Genomic DNA, 22,173 nt, shown 5'->3' with positions numbered 1-22,173 from the left:
TGCACACATGGATTGTTATTACCCAGTGTCTATGGGGTGTACACAGATTTGGGGTCAAAGGTCTTTAAGGGGTCACTTCCGGTAAAAAACGAAATATTAAAAAAAAATTTATAAGCTAAGTAAAACATGGGACAGTAACGGTATGTTCACACGTGATCTGCAGTCACCCAATGTATATGTGGTATTTTTTATTTGGGGTCAAATCTCATTAAGGGGTCACTTCCGGTATAGTACGAAACCCAGATAAAATGCGCGTCTTCCACAGATTCTGTAGGACAGTGACGCCACTTGCACACATGCATTGTTTTTACCCAGTGTCTATGGGGTGTACACAGATTTGGGGTCAAAGGTCATTAAGGGGTCACTTCCGGTATAAAACGAAAAACCTTCAAAATTTTTTATTTGCTAAGAAAAACATAGGGCAGTAACGGTATGTTCACACATGAATTGTGGTTACCCAATTCAGTATGTGGTATTTTTTTTATTTGGGGTCAAATGTCATTAAGGGGTCACTTCCGGTCAGAGACGAAAAACCTTCAAAATGCCCCTTCTGCTACAAATAACATGGCAAAGTGATGCCACGTGCACACATACATTGACACTAGCCAATGTCTATGGGGTTTTCATATATTTTGGGGTCAAAGGTCATTAAGGGGTCACAACACGGCTGTGTTCGTGGTCTTAGACCACAGCTAAGTCTAGTTCTTCTTTCTTCTTCTGTCAACCATTACATTTGCTCTAGCACTCACATGCTTACATCGATTTTGACCTAACTTAGTCACAATGATCATTGACCGTGCCCCTACATGTCACATGAAACTCGTGGGGTCAAAGGTCACGCAGGGGTCATAGGGGTCAAAACGTGATTTCAACTAAAATGCATCTTCTCCCACAACTTACGTAGCACAGCGACCCCACTTGCACACAAGCAGTGTTATTACCCAGTGTTTATGTGGTGTACACAGATTTGGGGTCAAAGGTCATTAAGGGGTCACTTCCGGTATAAAACGAAAAACCTTCAAAAATTTTTATTAGCTAAGTAAAACATAGCACAGTAACGGTATGTTCACATATGATCTGCAGTCACTCAATGTAAATGTGGTATTTTTTTTATTTGGGGTCAAAGCTCATTAAGGGGTCACTTCCGGTATAAAACAAAATACCTTTAAAATGCATCTTCTTCCACAGATTCTGTAGGACAGTGACGCCACTTGCACACATGCATTGTTATTACCCAGTGTCTATGGGGTGTACACAGATTTGGGGTCAAAGGTCATTAAGGGGTCACTTCGGTATAAAATGAAAAACCTTCAAAAATTTTTATTTGTTAAGAAAAACATAGGACAGTAACCGTATGTTCACACATGAATTGTGGTTACCCAGTTTATATGTAGTATTATTTTATTTGGGGTCAAAGGTCATTAAGGGGTCACTTCCGGTATAAAACGAAATACCTTTGAAATGCTTCTTCTTCCACAAATTACGTAGGACAGTGACGCCACTTGCACACATGCATTGTTATAACACAGTGTCTATATGGTGTACACACATTTGGGGTCAAAGGTCAGTAAGGGGTCACTTCGGTATAAAACGATATACCTTCAAAATGCCCTTCTGCCACAAAAGCATAGCAAAGTGATGCCACATGGACACGTGCATTGACATTAGCCAATGTCTATGGGGTTTTCATATATTTTGGGGTCAAAGGTGATTAAGGGGTCACAACACGGCTGTGTTCGTGGTCTTAGACCACAGCTAAGTCTAGTTAATTTTTTAAATTATCAAATTTCTTGCAGAAAATCAGATTTATTTACCACCAACAAGATGAAGCCTTCTAAATCTGTGATACATTTATCAGATATTATAAGAATGCAATTTAATAAGCATCTATCACAGCAGATCTAGTGTGCTTTCTTATTTCGTAGTTTTAAGGTCATCACAATACAATTGCTAACATCGGAATTAGGATCGTATCGGCCAAATTAGGTCTTATCTTGGGGGCAAGGGGTGATCGGGTCACTACTCAAATATTCAATTGAATGAACACAACATATGAACGAACAAACACGTTCCTGCAACTCAACCATGACAACAGGCCCAGGCAGGTTATGAGACACATACGAAAAGTAAAATAATATGCAAATCTACAATATCACATTGTGTTCATTCAATTGAATTTCCGAGTCTAGATATTCACTTACGTTTCTGTATCCAATCCTTCATCTAATTCCACTAGTGTGACAGTCTCGTTGAATACTGCATCCATGTACACTTCATCTTGCTGTAATAGAAGAAATGTATACAAGTAGTACCACTCTTATACTTAGTTCATGGAGACTTGTGCACACCAGCACTCAATTGGTCCAGTCCACAAATATAAGGTGCAGATGTAACGCTTATCAGAGCATGTTTTAAGGCTTTTAGTTTGCTTCTCTTTTTCTTTAAAACAACATGATCAAGCATTTGGCTTAGTAACACGGGCCAAGGTCCAAAATTACAAATACGGGTCCACATTAAATCAAATAAAAAAACGAACCGAGTTCCGAGTATCAGCTACCAAACTGTAACTCTCTAGGTGTGCAAAAAAGGTATTAACTAGAACTACACTGATTAAAGAGTTTAACTTCAACACTACACTATTTTTAGCTCACCTGGAGCGTTTTCACTAGTTCGACTAAGCGTCTTCAGCAGATGGTGATGCTGTGATGATATCTTGTCTACAATCGGGATATCTCTCACTGATGACGTCATATGATTGACAGGATGACGTCATAGGATGACGATGTAGCGCCGCCCCCCCTGGGCATCCCGATTGTAGACAAGATATCATCACAGCATCACCATCTGCTGAAGACGTTAGTCGAACTAGTGAAAACGCTCCAGGTGAGCGAAAAATAGTGTAGTGTTGAAGTTAAACTCTTTAATCATTTTATCTACCACTACGTATGAATATCCACTCGTATAGAACTACACTGTCTCACCATAACTTTAGTAATGACGATTATGACTTAACAAACAGCCCTGCGAGATTAGGAGTTGTGCAATTCGATACTGTAGAGCTAGTATCATGCTATACAAAAACATTTGAGCTCATATTGCACGGTTTTGTTGTCCTTCAAGATCAATTTCCCCAACATATGGCTTCAGTTTGCTGAATTGCATCACACACCATCCTCAGTTTGGCTTTAGAAATCACGACTGTCATTGCCACCAAAAACCAAAGGGATTTCTCCTGAAAACAAGAGAACTCCTCGTCACCAAGCCAGCAGGAGCCACAGCCTGTACCCTGAACAGAAGAACTCTGACAGGGTATGGACAAATGGGCCATAGACCTGGCAACACTTTGGTCATGGCAACATTGTCAGCCATTCAGACCAAATGCCTTCTTGCCAAGTACATCATAGGATGTGTGTTTGGTGATCAGTATTTTGTCAGTCAAAATTGGTGACCTTTTCTGCTATTGAATTTCGCTGAAAAATGTTTCTAATGCCTTTTGTACACAGCTAACAGCTTGGCTATATTTTAACAACAAAGGAAAGATTAGGATGGTTGTTTTTTGAAATGAGAATTACAATTGACTGTACATTCCACAATTTACTGCAAATTCCACAATGAACTTGTGTGACATGCTTTGGGAATGCCTACATGCAAACAGCCCAACTTTTATGCAACTGTTGCGCCAACTGTTGCTTCATGCAACTGTTCGATGACTACTTTAACGTGAAAAGGACATGTACCAGAAACGCATTGTATTTGTTGTTTTACAAGATGTAGTCAAAATTGCAGCGAAGCGTTGTTTTAAGTAGTCACCATACAGTGCAGTTTAAATGTGATGCAGAACACAGAAATACCACATCTATTTATTTATTAGCCCCATCACTAGAGACCAAAGTTTTCCGTTTTCAAAACAGAATTCAGTGTTTTGGTGGAAAATCACTTCATGTCATTACTTCTTGGAGAAGACTTTGTCAGACTAATGAATTTTAAGCTTTGATTTGCCTTAAACACTCCAAATTCATGTCAACAGTCTGTCTATATTGAGGGTGCAAATTTGAAAACTGTTGGAAACTGGTATTGCAATTGACAAAACGGAATTTGCTTTTAGAAAATAGAAAACGTTGGTCTCTACCCATCACCTCTTTACTGTGTCTAGTCTACCCATCCACCATCAATTCACGGTTGATACTTACACTATCTTTGTAATGTAATTCTATGACAAGTCCGAATGGTCTGGATGCAAACACCTCACTGGGATTGAACACATATTCTAGAGTTGTCTCCTTGTTAGGCTCCACCACTGTGTTGTAGTATTGCGTTGTGAACTGAAAAGATTTGAAGGTTACAAAAGTTACACACAAGTACATGCTATACTCTTCAGTCACAGAGCTGCAATAACTGTGCTACATAATTTTCTTCCTAAAGGTTTTTTTTTTGTCACTAACTTACTAACTATGATTCCAAAACCATATTCTGGCAAAGCCCTCATCTTTTCTCATTGACCATGTGAAATTTTAGGACTGAAAGATATTGGGGTTTTTTTTTGGGGGGGGGGGATTTTGTAAGCCAATTTATTATACATTACAGATACATTCTATGGGGTCTCCAAATGAAAATGTTTCAACCATGAGCATGGTGGAAATAGAACATGATGGAATTGGACCGTCCTCCTATTACCAAACAAATTAAATACATCTGTGTGGCTTATGTCCACTTAGAAACACTTGTGTGCTAGGCATGAGCTTGCCTTGCACTCTATACTTACAGGAAGTGTCCGGCAATCACAACATTAGGTCTTATATGTTAGAAAAATAATTATCAAGCACGAATCACATGGTTTTATTTCAATCAAACTCATATTAACCATAAAAACGAATAAAAACAGCCGTCTCTCAATACACGATATTCAAAATTCCTGCGCCGAAATGTTCTAGAGCAGTGACGTCATGGTTAATTGTGCTCATTTGTCGACAGGCTTCATTGAACTATTGGGACGTCACTGCTCTAGACAATTTTGGCGCGGGAATTTTGAATATCGCATGTTGAGAGATGGCTGTTTTTATTTGTTTTTATGGTTAATATGAGTTTGTTTGAAATAAAACCATGTGATTCGTGATTGATAATTATTTTTCTAACATATAAGGCTTAATGTTGTGATTACCGGACACTTCCTTTAAGCCTGGCAATGGCCAGCATAAATTTCTTGCTTCACACTCCCACACCACCATTATGACATTATTAAGAGCTAAAAATACTTTGTTCATTACAAGGGCTATTTTGAACAAATTCTACCAAAACTGTTTACTTTTTGTTCACAGCACTATTTTATTACAAATCTGGGGGAAATCACCCCAGGCTAACTATTTTGAGCACAGCAAGTAAACTTACATTGTAAATGTAATATGAGAAGTCCTGGGGATAGCGTAGTGAAGCCTGGATGTTGTCTATGTGGAAATCCTCCTTGCCATTATTAGCAAATCCTATCAACATCTGCACAACTTTAGTCACAGGAATCTCTGAAATATTAACAAAAGTATGTTTACACAGCTCCAACCAAAAGTCAAGAGAGTAAGTTTAACTTCTTTCTTGTAATTTTGTATGTCATGGTCTAGCTTCCAGAGAAGAATGGCACACACTAGCTCTGATGTTCCCTTCATGAGCGTCGCTCTGCATCAAACAAAGCGTTGATGTGTAATTGGCCAATCAGCGAATCAGAACCCCACTTACGCCCTCTATGCCCACCACAGACAAAGAGTGCCATACTTCTCAGGAAGCTAGCGTAGTAAAGACTAGTGACCCAATTGACAGCCTCATCTACCCCACTTTACCCCATCAAGATGTTTAAATCTACGTACATCAGATGAAGGCAGATTTAAATAACCTAGTAGTGAAATTTTTGGCATGAAATATGTTTGGTTGATAGATGGTATCAACAAAAAACATGGTAGTTTGATGCAAGGCATTAGCCAGAGGGGTGTCTTTAGGGTGTCCAAAATGGTCAAAAATACCTTATTCTACAAAATCAGGGTGTCCACTTCCTATTCACTACATTATAAAAATCAGAATTTTAGGGTGTCCAAATTGAAAACAAGGTGTCCAAATGACACCTGGACACCCCTCTGGGTAATGCTTTGGTTTGATGGTAATCCAAGTTTTATCCAACATACATTTTTGCTTCTAGAAACCAAACCGTTAGAGCTATTCAACTCAAAACTTGGAATAAGAATGTTTGGGTGATGGGCCTCAATGTAAAATATAATAGAAACCATACATTTGGACCACCCACCTGTATCTAGCCTTGCATGGTACAGCCTGCATTTATTCAATTGACACAGAAGTACCAGGATTTTGGCAAGCAGCTTTGCTTTATTTATCGCAACAATTCTTGTAAATAGATTTTCATATAAATCCATTTCTATTAAATCTTGTGATTTTTTTCATGTCCAGAGAGTACTGTTGATCTATGTTTAGTGTTTGTCCGTATATTGTTTATTACAAAAAAAATGATATAAAGAACTTGATTTACTGACATGTAACGTAACCTGTCACAATAGTTTCTAGGAAGTGCCCATTTCTTATCTTGCCACAAGTACTGACCTGTTTCTGAGTTCTTGGTGAACAAGAAGGTAGTGTCTGCATCTGGTGAAGCCTTCAATGGCTCCTCCTGTTCCCCTTCTTCCTCCTCTCCTTCCGTCTTGGCAGCCTCGGTTCCATCTCCTTCTTCCACTTCTTCCTCTTCTTCCTCCTCTTCTTCTTCTTCATCACCTTCAGTCTCTACCTGATGAGAGAAAGTGAGTGAAAATACCAAAGTAACTAGAAATGCAGACAGATGATGGGAAATCTCATCTTGTCATTACCGTACTGCAAAGCAAACTGAGTCTTGGTCCTGGTACAAAAAAGCTCTTATTTTCACCCTTGGTGGTGGCAGCTTAAATCCAAAGTCGGTCGAAACGGCCATGATTGGGTCTGTGGATGGGCAGTGTTTGGATCCTATTCCTAGCTAAACCGCTGTCAAGGGGTGTGCCAAATGTGTGGAATAGCTCACTGTACCTACCTCCAGAGAAGATATCTTACCCTTCCCAGAATCCTTTGCTACATGATGCATGATCACCTCATTAAATCAAATAACACTCAGTATTAATTGGTACAGGTTCCTTTTGTTTTCATGTTGAGAATACACTGGCTAAGCGTGGGTCAATAAACTTATTTTGCAAGAGCGGGATGTGGATTGTGCTTTGCTCATTGGAATACTTTTTATCAACCCATGTTGCACTAGATAGGAAATCAGTACAGAAGATTGAATGGTAGAAATGCATTGTGGGGTATCTGACCTACCTCCATATCTTCTTCATCTTCCTCGTCATCTATGCCCTCCTCTCCTTCCAAGATGTCTTCAATCTTGTCACGTTTCTCTTGTGTCCCCTGACCTCCAGCTACAACTTCCTCTGCAAATAACAAAACACAATCAACTTGAAATAGGAATAACCAGGGATTTGTCTCAACACCCAAAATCTCCAATACCCTCTAATTCCCACCCCACCTCAAAGAGTTTTGAACATTCTCATTTCTGGGCAGTTCCATACACTTCAGAGACTTTGAGGACCCAAAACTTCTAAATTATTGAAGCTTTTGGATTTTGAACACTTGTAATGGAAGTATCTCAGTTACTATAGAAGTAAAACATGAAAATATAATTAAAATTTCAGTTGGCAAAAAGCATACTTTTTGAGTTAACTTCTGAGTCACACTACTCTTTTGTTTGAAATCACCTTTGCAGAATCTGGCTGACTTTCTCTGCACTCCCTTCGACCTGATTGATGTGTTTCTATCACATATTGTAATACTATGTGGTAGCAGTGGTCCATGGATATGTATGTCCACATTGCTTATTATAGAGGGCGATGTTCAACTCAAAAAGTTCAAAAAGTTGCGACCACGACGGTAAATGGCTTTTGTGTAATCCCCATAGGAAAATACAAAATTTTGAAATTTGGACACCAGAAACTTGGAGTAGTCTAAAAAGTGCTGGTACTTTATCCTTGCTACAGACGTCATTATGCAGTGATAGTTTAATAGATTTCATAAAATAAAATTGCCTTTGTGTAAAACGGATCGCCGTGGTGAAAAATGATGCATTACTTGCTTTTTTGTACAGTAAGTCATTGTAAGGCATTGTCAATGATGGCCACAGAAAAAAGCAGAATTTCAAAAACAGACATTTGCCCATAACTTTGCTGATATTTGAGCTACAGACATGGTTGACCCCTCATTTTTTAAGGGGGTACTATACCCCTCGATAAATGTGTGTCTATTTTTGCATTTTTCTCATAAACTAATAACACAGTGGTAACAAAATTTATGTATATTATAGGGGCAAGGAATCCAATTACTACACTGGATTTCAGTGACCCAAGACAAGCGGTTCGTTATTTATGATAAGAAAAGAGGTACCGCTAGGATGTACCTCATTTCCGATCATATATACTGAACCGCTTGTCTTGAGTCACTGAAATTTCAGTGTAGTAATTGGATTCCTTGCCCCAATAATATACATAACTTTTGTTACCAGTGTGTTATCATTTTTGAGAAAATTGCAAAATATTCACAAATTTACCACAGGGGTGTAGTACCCCTTAAGTTAAATAATCACCTTTTGACCAATGAACCATCAACTTGATTAGAACACTCCCATAGACATGCAGGGAGCTCAACTGTGCACTGCTTGCACAGACATTTCTAAATTGAGCTCATTCTTGTATTTTTCATAATTTTTCTGTAAAAATTGGAGATGTTAATGCCAATTATGTTTTGTAACTATCCTGCAAATTACAGCAACATAACTTACTTGGTTTTTCTGTAAGTGTGAGTCAAAATTGGTCCATCGCCACAGTGCGCTTAATTGCCCGTGGCCAAGTGCAGCACTGCTCAGAATGGCACAAAATATTCAGATATATATAAGATCAGGTGAAAACCTTGACCTACTGAGCTGTAATTTGGCAGAGTTGTCGTTATTACCTCTATCATACCCTTAAAATATGCGCTCGTCAAAGGTTTACGCCATTTGATTATGACATGACTAGATTCTCTTGGTCGGGCTGACGTCACAAAGGGGAAATAGCCTTGTAAAACCAGTGTGCGCAAGTGCAGCGCATGTGCAGTTCCCCTTTCTCGAGCTGGTTGTTTTATGCACACGCTTGTGCAAAGGGGACGAAGGGGACAATGTTCCCGGATGTCCGACCGAGTGAATAGTACCAGCAGGGCCCAGTACGGGCATAATGGTGAATTCAACGAGGTCGGTCTATTCAGGGCTATTTCATTATAAATGACACGTTCACAAAAATGGCTTTTATCATATCTGGTTGATATAATTAGGGTGATAATGCAGTGTTATTAACTTAATTCTAAGTATGCCACAAACTACAAGCTACATGAGCATTTTTACAGAATTCTGTCTATTTTTTGTATAAAAAAATTGCCAATAGGTACATTTTTAACCCAATTTTGGAGTCCCATTTCATTTTGCCCATGTATTCTGAATTAATTCTTTGAAAAATTAGGTACATTCTATGGCAATGTGCTTGTTGCAATGAAAATATGATATGTGTGAACATCATGCAAGTTGAATGGTGAAAATTGGTGCAAAAATGTTAAAATTCAGAGATTCTTGCAAAATTGGCATTTTATGCTAAATAAAAAAATGAGTGTCCTCTCCAATTCATGCCTCCATTTTTGTTAACATTAAAGAGGAAATATAAACCCTTACCCTACCTGTATAATCTGTGTTATATTACCAATTGATGGGACAGGGCACTGATTGAGGAATTCATTTATTTTACATACAGTAGACCACTTGTTCTTGATACCACAGTTCCGCGTTAAAAATTTGTCCTCTCCAGAACTGAAGTTAATTACTAACTGTTGAAATAAGAAGGATTATATCATAGAATGTGAAATTTGTAGAGGAAGAGTGGTCTTCCTTCTACCAAGGTGGCACATGATTTGGTATTTGTTGCATTTTTGCAAGCCTGTATCCACGATTCTGTTTGCAATTTAACAAATGTCCTCTCCAGCACAATTATGTCATTTCCATGAATTGGTAAACAAACTAAAAATAAAAATTTCAAAGAGCCAAACCCACAAGAAATTTTTGCATTTTATTGCAAATTATGCTTACAAACCACTTTAGTGTTCAAATTATTGTCCAGTTGTTGAGAACACATATGATATTATTCTGCATTGAACTTCGGTTAGCTAAAAATTGCAATATTCCTAATTTAACCAGAATATTAACCCTGTTTGTAGCGGATTTTAAATGCTGGGGATCTTTTATGCAATAATATTGATGCAATAAGATTGATGATGCAGCTATTTCTAAAGTTAAAGTATGCTTTATTATGTGTTAAAAAATGTGTCCTATCCAGAACAAATGACACAGGAGGGTCTTTTATTTTAGGTTTTCCATGACTAGTACAACAGATTGACGCAGAATACTCACTTATGCATCAGTGTAGCTATTGGGCAGGACAAAATGACTATTTCATGAATTTTTCATGTGAAGATAAAGTTTATCCTTAAAATATGTAGTAATTTTGCACCATTTATCTGGATTAGTATCAATTTACTAATTGTTTTATATTGAAACTGGCATATTTAAGACACTGAAGTGTAAAGGAACATACAACAATTATTACAGACTAAATATGAATAAGTATGAACCCAATGTTGGTTACATATACTCTTTCAAAGTTGTGTATTAAATTGTTTAAAAAATGTCCCTCCAGACGGCAGCTATGTTTTACACAGCAAAAATTCAATTTAATTTTTTTAATGGTTCCTGAGGGTTTGACGCTCTAATATTTTGAGAATTATTGACACACCATCTGAACTTTGAAATGATAATGAATTTGCATGAAATAAATGAGTTTGAATTTTGACCCCTTTTGGGACTCAATGTTGTCATTTATAATGAAATAGCCCTTCAGCGATATCGGAGGATGCAACGATACCATGTCAGTGAATACACCGATAGTACGGGGCATCACGCTTCCCACTGAGACTACACAAAAGCTTTTTATACAACACAGTTTTGTCCTTGATTAAATTGTACCTTAGTAAATATTCTTAAATTTCATCGATGCAAAAAAATATTTATCGTTGCGTTTTTATGGTGCATGATGAAAAAAATGATGATTTTCAAGTGCAAAACTTGGGATTAATGATTTTGATTTGGTGGCGAAAACCATTTTGTTTGTCTGCTAGATCGTAATTTTCAGGCTCCATCTTGGAAAAATGTGGGGTCAAAGGTGTAAAGGTTGCAATGAATATGTAAATTAATTAATTTTTAGCCTCATCACTCGGATGCAAATGGATAAATATCATGGAAAAAGTTGTCATGAACTTTTGGAAATCGGCCATTTTGCTGATGACCCGCACTGTCGGCCGCACATGAATATTAAAATGTTAGTTCGCAAGGCAAACTTTAAAAAAAAAGGGCAAAACAGACGTGTCATTTATCGGTATGACATTTTCGTTATTGATGCTGCCCTATTTTAAGTTTGCACCGAAGAGCCATCTCAGTTTGAGTGCATCGATTTGTCAGTAAATTACACATATGCTCACTCTAAATTGTTCATCAAACTAATCTAGAGGTCCTTATAAAGTTTTCATTATGAAAGTGTTTACTTGTCAGTTATGTTTGTCTCATTCTTGTAAGCAAATTTTTAGCAGTGTTTTGCTGCAGTAGGGGTAGAGTGTGTGCTGAATGGATATTTAAAAATCCCTCGTCACTTCCCGGTGCAGTTTCATATGCGCTTGCAATAATAGTAATTTATTTTAAAAGATTTTTATTTCGCTATATGAGCAAAATGAACATATGCTGCAGTAACATTTGGAACATGTTTTATGTTTGAATCCAATCCTCTACAAATAGCAAATAATGAAATGATGCCAAATAATGAATAATGAAATGTGACCTCATCCCCTTTTCAAGATCTCCAAGAGGAAACTATGAATTCATTGCCCATGGCCTAATGGTAATTGGGAATTCCCAAAATATGCAACATTTTAGGATGAAAATATGCAAGATGCTGGACTTGGAAAATCCCACATGAAAAATTTTTTGTCGTTTTTTTAATACTGAAAATCTGTGGTAAAAGAACATAAACAAGCTGCCTATTCTTCATTGGTAGCACCTATCTGATTGTAAACATCATGCATATGTTGTGAAAAGATTAAATTTGCTTTCAATTTGCTTTCTCCATGATTAAATATCAAAATACAAGTTAAAAACATAATAAAGCCAATAATTGAAAATTCCCAAAATTCCCAATATTCCCGGGCCCTTCAAAATTCCCGGAAACTTTCCAAAATTCCCGGAAACTTTCCACCCTTTACAACCCTAGTGCCGCACATGCGCAGAGGCTATGGCTATGCCTGGTCGAGCACCCTCACAGACCCGAACGTAGTGAGGGTGCTTGGTATGTCCGCCATGTTTCAAATCCATGGATGGCCAGCATAATGGCCCGCAAATTTAAGCTTTATGAGAAGCCTGTTTTAGTTGCAAATGAGAACACAGAGTGGCTTATCTTTAACCCACATTCTCAATCTCTCATGCCAGAGGTTTAAATAAAACGATCCCTAACTAATTATCAAAAGATCGTAAATGTAATTTCTTGAAACGTGCCAGCGAAACGATTTGTTTACAAGTAACAATCCTTGTTCCGACATCGGTACCGTTCATTCGGCTTCATTCGGCAAACCACATGATCACTCAGGTGAACTAGGATTGGACGATCGATTGCGTGTAATTTTATCTAGGTTACCGGGCCATGCTTAATGGCGATACTCGCGTCTTGGAAATATTTTTCAACCACGTTGCAAAATGATCGGAAATACACCATCAAGGCGACTTCGATCGGTAAGCATCATTAAAACTAAGCAATATTTAGTATTTCTTCTTTTGATTTTTCCGATAAAATTGTAGTTTACAGTTTTGATTAGTTTGATGAGAGTGATTTAAACACCAGTCCACTAGTAGACGTTGTAATTGACAGTTTGACAGTTCCGCCGGAGGATAATGTGAATCCATAAGATGTGGCGATCAATTTCACGATTAAAATCTTTCCTTTGGGGCGATTTCCATTTCTTGCTATCATTTAAAGCCTGAAAGCATCAATACTAAAGATAGGCTATCAGTCACTTGTGCAGATATGTTAACATTGGATTCCATTTCTTGTTTATTTTTCACTGATGGAAACGCCTGTTCTGTTGTATCTTGTATTGGTAGTATTTCTCACATATACGCAGAGGCGATGAAAAACAACAAAACAAAATGGCAATTCGCACACCGATTCTGCCACGGCAATTAACGCGACATTTAAGATCAATTTTCAGGATTTTCTTCACTTAAAATCAGTATGAGTATTTTGCAAAAACCAACATCCAAAATAATTCTGAAATTTTGTAGAATTTTGTCATCATGAACGGTGAATCCACCGATGTCGGTGGATCCATCGATCGTTGAATTCACCGTTATGCCCATACTGGGCCAGGCTAGTTCGCAACACAAACTTAAATAACAGGCAAAACAGACACATCATTTATCGGTATGACATTTTCGTATTGGTGCTGCCCTATCTAAGTTTGCCCTGAAGTGCCATCTCAGTTTTGGTGCGCCGATGTGGATCATGTGTTAATGAATTTTTATTTATTCTGGATAAATAATGGGGTATTAATTACAATTTATACAAGCATAAGAGTTTGACAAGATTCAACAAGTACAAGAAGCTGTGTAATAAAAGCTACAGGAGCCTGCCTTGCATGCTTGTATTTTTTAGTGCAACGTTGCACTAGCTTTTTGTATACACTTCATCCCATACCATTGTGCAGAGCTACTACGGTATGGGTTCCTCGACCTCGTACTAGGGTAGGCACTAGGCAGGTTCACAAAATTTTCAAGTAGGATATTTCACATGGAAATTATTTTGTTTAAAAAGTTGCTTATTTAACTTAAAAAATGAGGGGTCAACCATGTCTGTAGGTCATAAATTAGCGGGTTATGGGCAAATGTCTGTTTTAAAAACTGCACTTTTCTGCGGCCATCATTGACAATACCTTACAATGACTTACTGTACAAAACAAGCATTTAATGCATCATTTTTTACCATGATGATCCATTTTACACAAAGGCGATTTTATTTTATGAAATCTAACTTTCACTGCATGCTGACTTCCCAGGGGGGCCACTCATATATAAAAGTTGTAAGCATGCGTGTGAATGCACTTTAGAAAAGCACCCTTAACAAGGACAACCATTGTGTCTTCAAAATGACCCTATAACAAGGATAATGATTTGTTAACTTTACCCTTAACAAGGACAGAGTTACAAGTGGATTAAATCCAACCCTTAGCAAGGATGCATGATCAATTTTGAAGAAAAAAGTAAAAGACATCAACTTTCAAGGTTTCTTATTTCCTTTATTATTATACTCTAATTGGATACTTCCTAACTGGATTTGGTAGGCTTAGGCCTAGGCCTACTCAGTTATCATTATTCAACATAATTATCGCCTGTATTATTAGGGCAGTAAATTTTTTTATGACGATTGTAGGGGTAGGAATGTGATTAGATTTAACTACCATTAGCACGGACACATGGTGTCAAAAATGACACCCTTATTTGCCATAATCAATGATTTTGAGACCCTTAACACGGGCCCGTGCGGGCCCGTGTTGCAGTAGAAAAACCACCCATATTCCGCGTTTTTGTTCACACGCATGCTTACAATTTTTTATATGAGTGGCCCCCCTGGGGCTGACTTCTGTATCAAGGATAAAGTACCTGTACGTCTCCAAGTTTCTGGTGTCCAAATTTTAAATTTTTGTATTTCCCTGGGGATTACACAGTTAAGCCATTGACTGTGAGCTACTGTGGACACAACTTTTTGGATTGAATGTCGCCCTCTATAATAAGCAATGTGGACATGTCTAAGGGCCAGGCCAGGGCTCAATTACAATATCAATGATTAAAGGAGTATTTCGTGATCCTAGACCTAGCATCCTCTATTTATGTCATTTTTCTTTAGATATCCACGAAAAACACCTATTCCCAAAATTTCAGTTGATTCCGATTTTGCGTTCGCGAGTTATGATTATGTGTATTACACTGCTCCATAAACAAGTATAGACAATGCGTTGTAATTTCGTTCTGGTGCATCAGAACGAAATTCAAATTTCACGATATCTTTGCAAAACGAATTAATCTGCAAGAAATATTTTGTACATAAACATTATGTAGCCAGAGGTTTCCAGTGATATGAAAATCTCAACTTTTTTTGAGAAAAGTGGGGGCATGAGGCTGTGGATCACGAAATGCCCTTTTAATTAATTGACATGAATCATGATTGATGCAAAAAGTAGTGAAAAACTGAAAGTAAACCTCCAAATGTAATTTTAAGTAATAATTTAGTCAAAAATCATAAGCTTAAAAATATATAAAGGCCTAAATATAATGCAATATGGTTTTGCAAGTGTAAGCCTATTGAATTCTGCAATATTGAAATAGTGCTACGTGTACATGTGTGTGACCTCAACAACCTGCTGAGTCCACGTATGTAGAATTCAGCGTCATTTTTAGAATATCGGAAATGAGATACAAACTTTCCAAAGCTTACCGCGATGCGTAAGAAGCACTGTTGCTGGTAAAACAAGCAGTAACAGCAAGAAGAACTTCGGTACAATCGACATCATGTTGTTTGGGTTATGAAAAGCCCGAGAAAGGGCCGATTATGGATGATTAAAATAGTGGTTTTACGACCCTACGGAAGCTCAGACTGCCGTTTGCGGAAAGGAAATCCACGTTGTTAGCGCCCTCTATTAACGACGAAATAAACAAGAAAGGTCTTTAAAAAAGACATGATCACGCAATACAGGCCTACCGGTATAGGTTCATAGGAGCCTAAGAAGAGCCCCTGATCGGGCACCATGGCTTTCTTTCCGGCATGTTTATATGAGATTTGTTTCAAGATTGTTTGTGTTTGTTGGGGTGTGTGTTTGTTAGCTTTTGTTGGGTGTTCGTGTTCCTTTCTGTGTGTGTTTTTTTGTTTGGCGGGGAGTGCATTCAGGCATAGCGGGGGCCTATGCCTATCATGTTTGGTGACGTTGTTTTTTTCGTTTGTTTAGGCCTAAATGGTCACGCTCCGTGCGGAGACACACTTGGGTCCTGATGGAATCCAAGTGGGTATTTTAAGTAAATACATAAGCATGTTGGCCTATAAAAGAGATGAAAGTAACATACCTACTTTACTTATAATTATACTGGGGAAACGATTAAGCATATCAGTAATGATCTCCTTCCCTTGTGTACTTGCGTAATACTTGTGTGTGTATTGTATACCATGCATGACTGCTATAACATTAGACCCAGCTTTAACCACCGTTTATCAGTGGGAGCTGGTAGCCTAAGGCGTCCGTCTCAGAGATCGGAAGCCGGAAGGTCGTGCATGGGTCATGCCGGCACATTCCCTTCTACTGACCCCCCATGGCGCGACGCCGCGCCCGGCCGGCTAGCGGCTCTGGCTCCTTGTCCATGGGCTCCGATGCTCTTGCTACTGCGTCCCTGCCAATATCAGCAATCTATATTTAATCAATATCGATATCAGCAGTAATAGATCACTTCATCAATTACCTATATCAGCAGTAGTCTAGTGTCAGTATAATAGATAGGCCTATTACTTCATCAATACCGATATCAGCAGTAGTGTCAGTAATAGATATTACTTCATCAATACCGATATCAGCAGTAGTGTCAGTAATAGATATTACGTCATCAATACCGATATCAGCAGTAGTGTCAGTAATAGATATTACTTCAACAATACCGATATCAGTAGTAGTGTCAGTAATAGATATTACTTCATCAATACCAATATCAGCAGTAGTGTCAGTAATATATATTACTTCATCAATACCGATATCAGCAGTAGTGTCATAGATATTACATCATGAATACCGATATCAGCAGTAGTGTCAGTAATATATATTACTTCATCAATACCGATATCAGTAGTAGTGTCAGTAATAGATATTACTTCATCAATACCAATATCAGCAGTAGTGTCAGTAATATATATTACTTCATCAATTACCGTAAAATGGGGTAACTTCGGTCAGCGGGGTAACTTTGGTCGGTCAAATATATATTTTTTAATGGTCATATTTTTGTACAGCGATATTGTTTTTAGTCATATTTGGTGTCAATTTGTTCAGAAATATATTTGGAAGAAATATTAGTCGCTCATGTCCAATTTCCTCGAAATTTATGAAAAAATCGGATTTTTTTACATTTTTTCAGAAAAATAAAATCGATATTTGTGAGCAAGGATGTGTGCTGAATTAATTTTGCAAGGGGTCAAATGTAATAAAAAACAACAACTTGCCCTTATACAGCGAAGATCAATTTTTTTGATTTTTTGTTTCCTTCATGGAATGTATGCTCTGACCAAAGTTTCCCCAAATGCGGGGTAACTTTGGTCAGGCTATTTTGAACCCCTAGGGCACCCTTACAAAATTATTAGAAAATCTTTTTCAACTTCAAGGTGTAGAAGGGAACCCTATTGTCATAAAAAAGAGATAATTAGCAATATAATTGGTTTTGTTTGGAAGCAGTGGTTAAAAACTCTGAAAAGTGCCCAAAGTTACCCCATTTTACGGTACCTATATCAGCAGTAGTCTAGTGTCAGTATAATAGATATTACTTCATCAATACCGATATCAGCAGTAGTGTCAGTAATAGATATTACTTCATCAATACCGATATCAGCAGTAGTGTCAGTAATAGGTATTACTTCATCAATGCCGATATCAGCAGTAGTATCAGTAATATATATTACTTCATCAATTACCTATATCAGCAGTAGTCTAGTGTCAGTATAATAGATATTACTTCATCAATACCGATATTAGTAGTACCGGTAGTGTCAGTAATAGATATTACTTCATCATCAATACCGATATCAATAGTAGTGTCAGTAATAGATATTACTTCATCAATGCCGATATCAGCAGTAGTATCAGTAATATATATTACTTCATCAATGCCGATATCAGCAGTAGTCTAGTGTCAGTATAATATATATTACTTCATCAATACCGATATCAGCAGTAGTATCACTATCAGTAATGCTATATGGGCACGGGTGGGATTATTTTGGGTCTATGGAAAAAAGGAAGATGCAAATCGCAAACTTTGTCCCAATATTTCTGTCGATTGAGCAGGGGAGGGGAATTGCCCTGCCTCAGGGCGATACTCCATTGTTGCTGATGAAGCGGTGGGGAGGGGCCGAGGGGTGATGGGATGCACACAATCTTGTAGGCCTAAATTAATTGTTCTTTGCCAAGGAAAACGGGTGCACCTAATCTATCATGGACCACATTAACTAAACGTTAAACGCACCTATAGTACCTGGCCCTAGCAGTAGTGTCAGTAATAGATATTCCGTCATGAATACCGATATCAGTAGTAGTGTCAGTAATAGATATTACTTCATCAATACCTATATCAGCAGTAGTGTCAGTAGGCCTAATAGATATTACTTCATCAATACCGATATCAGCAGTAGTGTCAGTAATAGATATTACTTCATCAATACCGATATCAGCAGTAGTGTCAGTAATAGATATTACTTCATCAATGCCGATATCAGCAGTAGTAGGCCTATCAGTAATGTACGGGGGTGTGCCACGCAGACTTTCGGATGCTGACTTTCTCTATACCTACTTTTTGCTGTTTTTGCTACCCATCAGTAGGGGCCTATACCAATTTTCAAGAAAAAGCACCCAAAAAGCGCCCAAATTGGCCATAATTGGGCGCTTTAAAGGCACTTTTTCCAAAATGCGCCCAATTGGGCGCATTGGTCTCCACTGAAAACCCACCCATCGATATACCAAAATCGCTGAAAAGGTACCCCAAAACCGTGGCACATCCCCGTATACCTTCAACCAGGAAGAACCCCCCGTAATAGATATTACTTCATCAATGCCGATATCAGCAGTAGTGTCAGTAATAGATACTTCATCAATACCGTATGCAGCAGTAGTAGTATCAGTAATAGATATTACTTCATCAATATTCTTTTACGACATTATTATTATTCTTCGCTTCTTTGCTTACTTCATCAATACCTATATAAGTATCAGTAATAGATATTACTTCATCAATACCTAATAAGCAGTAGTATCAGTAACATATATTAGGCCTACTTCATCAATACCGATATCAGTACCGTAGTAATCCGTATACACCAGGCACAAAAAGAAACTCGTCAGTTATATTCATCTTGCTGTTCAATAACTTGATAATTTTGGATTATTCTGAAATATACATTTTGTTAATTAGACTTTTCTTTCTCATTTGACACCCTGTTCGTGAACATTGAGCAAGAATTGACCAAGATATGCGCCTCCAAACTCTCAAACCCCAAAATGAAAAGTTGCAATTTTAACGATTCAATTGTGCCTGTTACACTGTGTGCTTTATTGATTGGCCCGTGGTGCTTGTGTGCAATACAACGATGCGTTCCATATTGAAAATCGTTGAAAATGCAACTTTTGGTCAATTATTGTTCGTTTTTCACGAACAGGGTGTCAAATGAGAAAACAAAGTCCAATTAACAAAATGTATATTTCAGAATAAACCAAAATTATCAAGTTATTGGTGAAGGACGAATATAACTGACGAGTTTCTTTTTGTGGTGTAGTGAGATATTACTTAACCGATATCAGCAGTAGGCCCTAGTATCAGTAACAGATATTGCTTCATCAATTCCGATATCAGCAGTATTAGCGTGTTTTACATCACCAAACCACAATATTAGAGTCACGCAGTAGCCGTGACCAGCAAGTTTTTTTTTTTTAAAAACTGTTAAAGAAGACTAATAAGATGCTCCCGCGAGACTATATTTACACCTAACATTAAAACACTTGACTTCTATTGTTCTATGATATTTTTCGCTGGGTACAAAGTGTATCTAAAACCATGTTTAATGTTATTTAGAGTCCCAAATGTAATATCTTGACAACTCATTAATTCTAAAAGGGACACCAATCCTACAGTCAACCATTGTTTAATAATAAACAAACACTTTTGCTTCATTTCACCCGGTATTTCATAGCGAAAATTAGTGGAAAATAATGCTGATCCAGAATTTTTGGACAAGGCTACAGCACTACATGTAGCGGGCAATCACCTATACACTACTTTTTCAGATTTATTTCCAATTATACCCTAGCATTTTCTGAGATACCCTACATAAAAATTCTGAGCCCCATTCGCCAAAAAATCAAGTTTTTCACAATTCTTTTGTTCTTTCCGGACGATGCACCCATTCATGTAATAAATAATGTACTTCGACACAGCAATTTATATCAGAGTCCCGTAGCTCAATGGTTTCGGCGTTCGACTCCGGATCCGGGGATCCGAGTTCGAAGCCCTATGACCAACTGTTTTTTTCAATATTGTATTAAACAATAATTTTATTGTCATTAATCAAGGATAACACAATTTTAATCATCCAGTGCTATTGTGATATTATTTTTTTTATCAAAGCATGATGTTTGATTCTCAGGTTTATTATTTATTATATTAAGGGCCTATTTAAAAAAACCTATAGTGCAGCCGCTAGCAGAACAAATAATAAAAGAAATCTCTTTATTACTTTCTTTATTTATTTAAATCTGAACAACACAACAATCTGAATAACACAAGAAACTAGATCAGGTTACCAATATTTTCTTATTTAAATAAAGTTCTGTCCTACCACGGGGCGATTCGCATGATAATAGGACAATAAAACATGTAATATGTATGAATGGTTGTTGAATCGATCTAGAGACATGTCCCTCTGTCATCTTCAGCTCCCGGGCGGGGGTGCCAGTTGAACCGTCAATGAAGTCATCACCGACCAAAATTTCGCGGTAAAAGGGTATCTTTTTAAGCATAGGCCACGTCCCGCGCGGGACGCGAAAAGGGTCTCAATTTTGGTGTTTTCTGGAAAAAAGGGTACCTTTTTTACAATAGATATGTCGGCGTTTTGGGTTCATGAAAAATCAAAGTCCAGCATTTGACGTCAGCCGCTGTTTTCGTTCCTGATTGTAAACAACTACTTCCGGGTCTGTAAGTGTAATATATTAGTCTTGTGCCCGGTCTTGTACCATGATTAAAACTCGGTGATGTTTGTGCATGCTGCCGAGCGGGCTGCGTAGAGACGGGCGTAGAGACTACGAATTTTGTACAAGGTACAGATACTGTGTAATCGGAATGGATTACGACATACGTTTGACTGCTGAACCAGATATGACAGGAACCATGCCTTTTGGAAATCGTGAAGTGACATTTGCCATCGCTGTTTGTCACCCGCGCAAAACCGAAGTTAAACGGGGAAAAAAAAGTGCTTTATATTTCAGATTTCAGAGCTTAGCGCGGATCATGGATTCGGCCCGGGATTCAGCACTAGAGTGCAGGTGTGAGTGCAGGTAACATTTTCCGACAAGTAATAGACCTGGTGAGTGTGTATTTGTATGTACATTTTACAAATATTGATATACAATTTCTGTGTGTACTTTAGTCATTGAAAACTGTGATCATCCCAAGGGATCATACACCACAAATGACCAAGATGGATTATACATCATGCAAAAGTATTGTGAATTTAATATGGTTCATGTATTTATTGCCAAGAATAGGAAATAAAACTTTTCCACTACAAATAACCTGTTTGTGTATGATCTTCCCAGGATGTACTTGTACTAATTGGATACCAATGAAATGATTGCAGCTTGTTTGTTGTGTATGACCACAATTTTGTGTTAAGGATGATATTCCAGGCTATTTCATATTATAACAGAAATTGTATGTAAAGGGATTGGAAATACACTAGGTAAATATTGCTTTCTACCTTCGTCAGTGAAAAGGGTCATTGGGACATGTAAGGTCAGTGATATGGGTACCTTTGTTTGCACCATGGCTGTGGTCAGTGATTTGGGTATCCTTTTTAATTTTTTTTCATAGCAGGTCAGTGGTAAGGGTTACCTTTCAGCCCTTGGGCATGTCAGTGTTTTGGGTGAAAAATAAAAGTGTCTGGTCAGTGATGACAACATGCAATGGTATATGAGTGGCACCCC

The 22,173-nt window shown here is 37.7% G+C and overlaps 1 protein-coding gene across 1 annotated transcript in view; it reads right to left on the bottom strand.

Annotated features, from left to right (window-relative positions):
- Positions 1–15,865, bottom strand: part of LOC140146482 (translocon-associated protein subunit alpha-like) — a 39,393-nt gene extending 23,528 nt beyond the window's left edge. Inside the window, exons 1-6 of the mRNA XM_072168346.1 lie at positions 15,669–15,865; positions 7,333–7,442; positions 6,595–6,775; positions 5,386–5,513; positions 4,191–4,322; positions 2,202–2,281 (exon numbers count right to left, since the gene is read on the bottom strand). Of these exons, the coding sequence (XP_072024447.1) occupies positions 2,202–2,281; positions 4,191–4,322; positions 5,386–5,513; positions 6,595–6,775; positions 7,333–7,442; positions 15,669–15,744 (707 nt within the window). The 5' untranslated portion in view covers positions 15,745–15,865. The remainder of the gene's footprint in view (positions 1–2,201; positions 2,282–4,190; positions 4,323–5,385; positions 5,514–6,594; positions 6,776–7,332; positions 7,443–15,668) is intronic.
- Between the last annotated feature and the right edge of the window lie 6,308 nt (positions 15,866–22,173).

Source organism: Amphiura filiformis, chromosome 2, assembly GCF_039555335.1.
Source record: "Amphiura filiformis chromosome 2, Afil_fr2py, whole genome shotgun sequence".
Classification (NCBI taxonomy): Eukaryota; Metazoa; Echinodermata; class Ophiuroidea; order Amphilepidida; family Amphiuridae; genus Amphiura; species Amphiura filiformis.
This window is presented reverse-complemented; position numbering and strand designations above follow the sequence as displayed.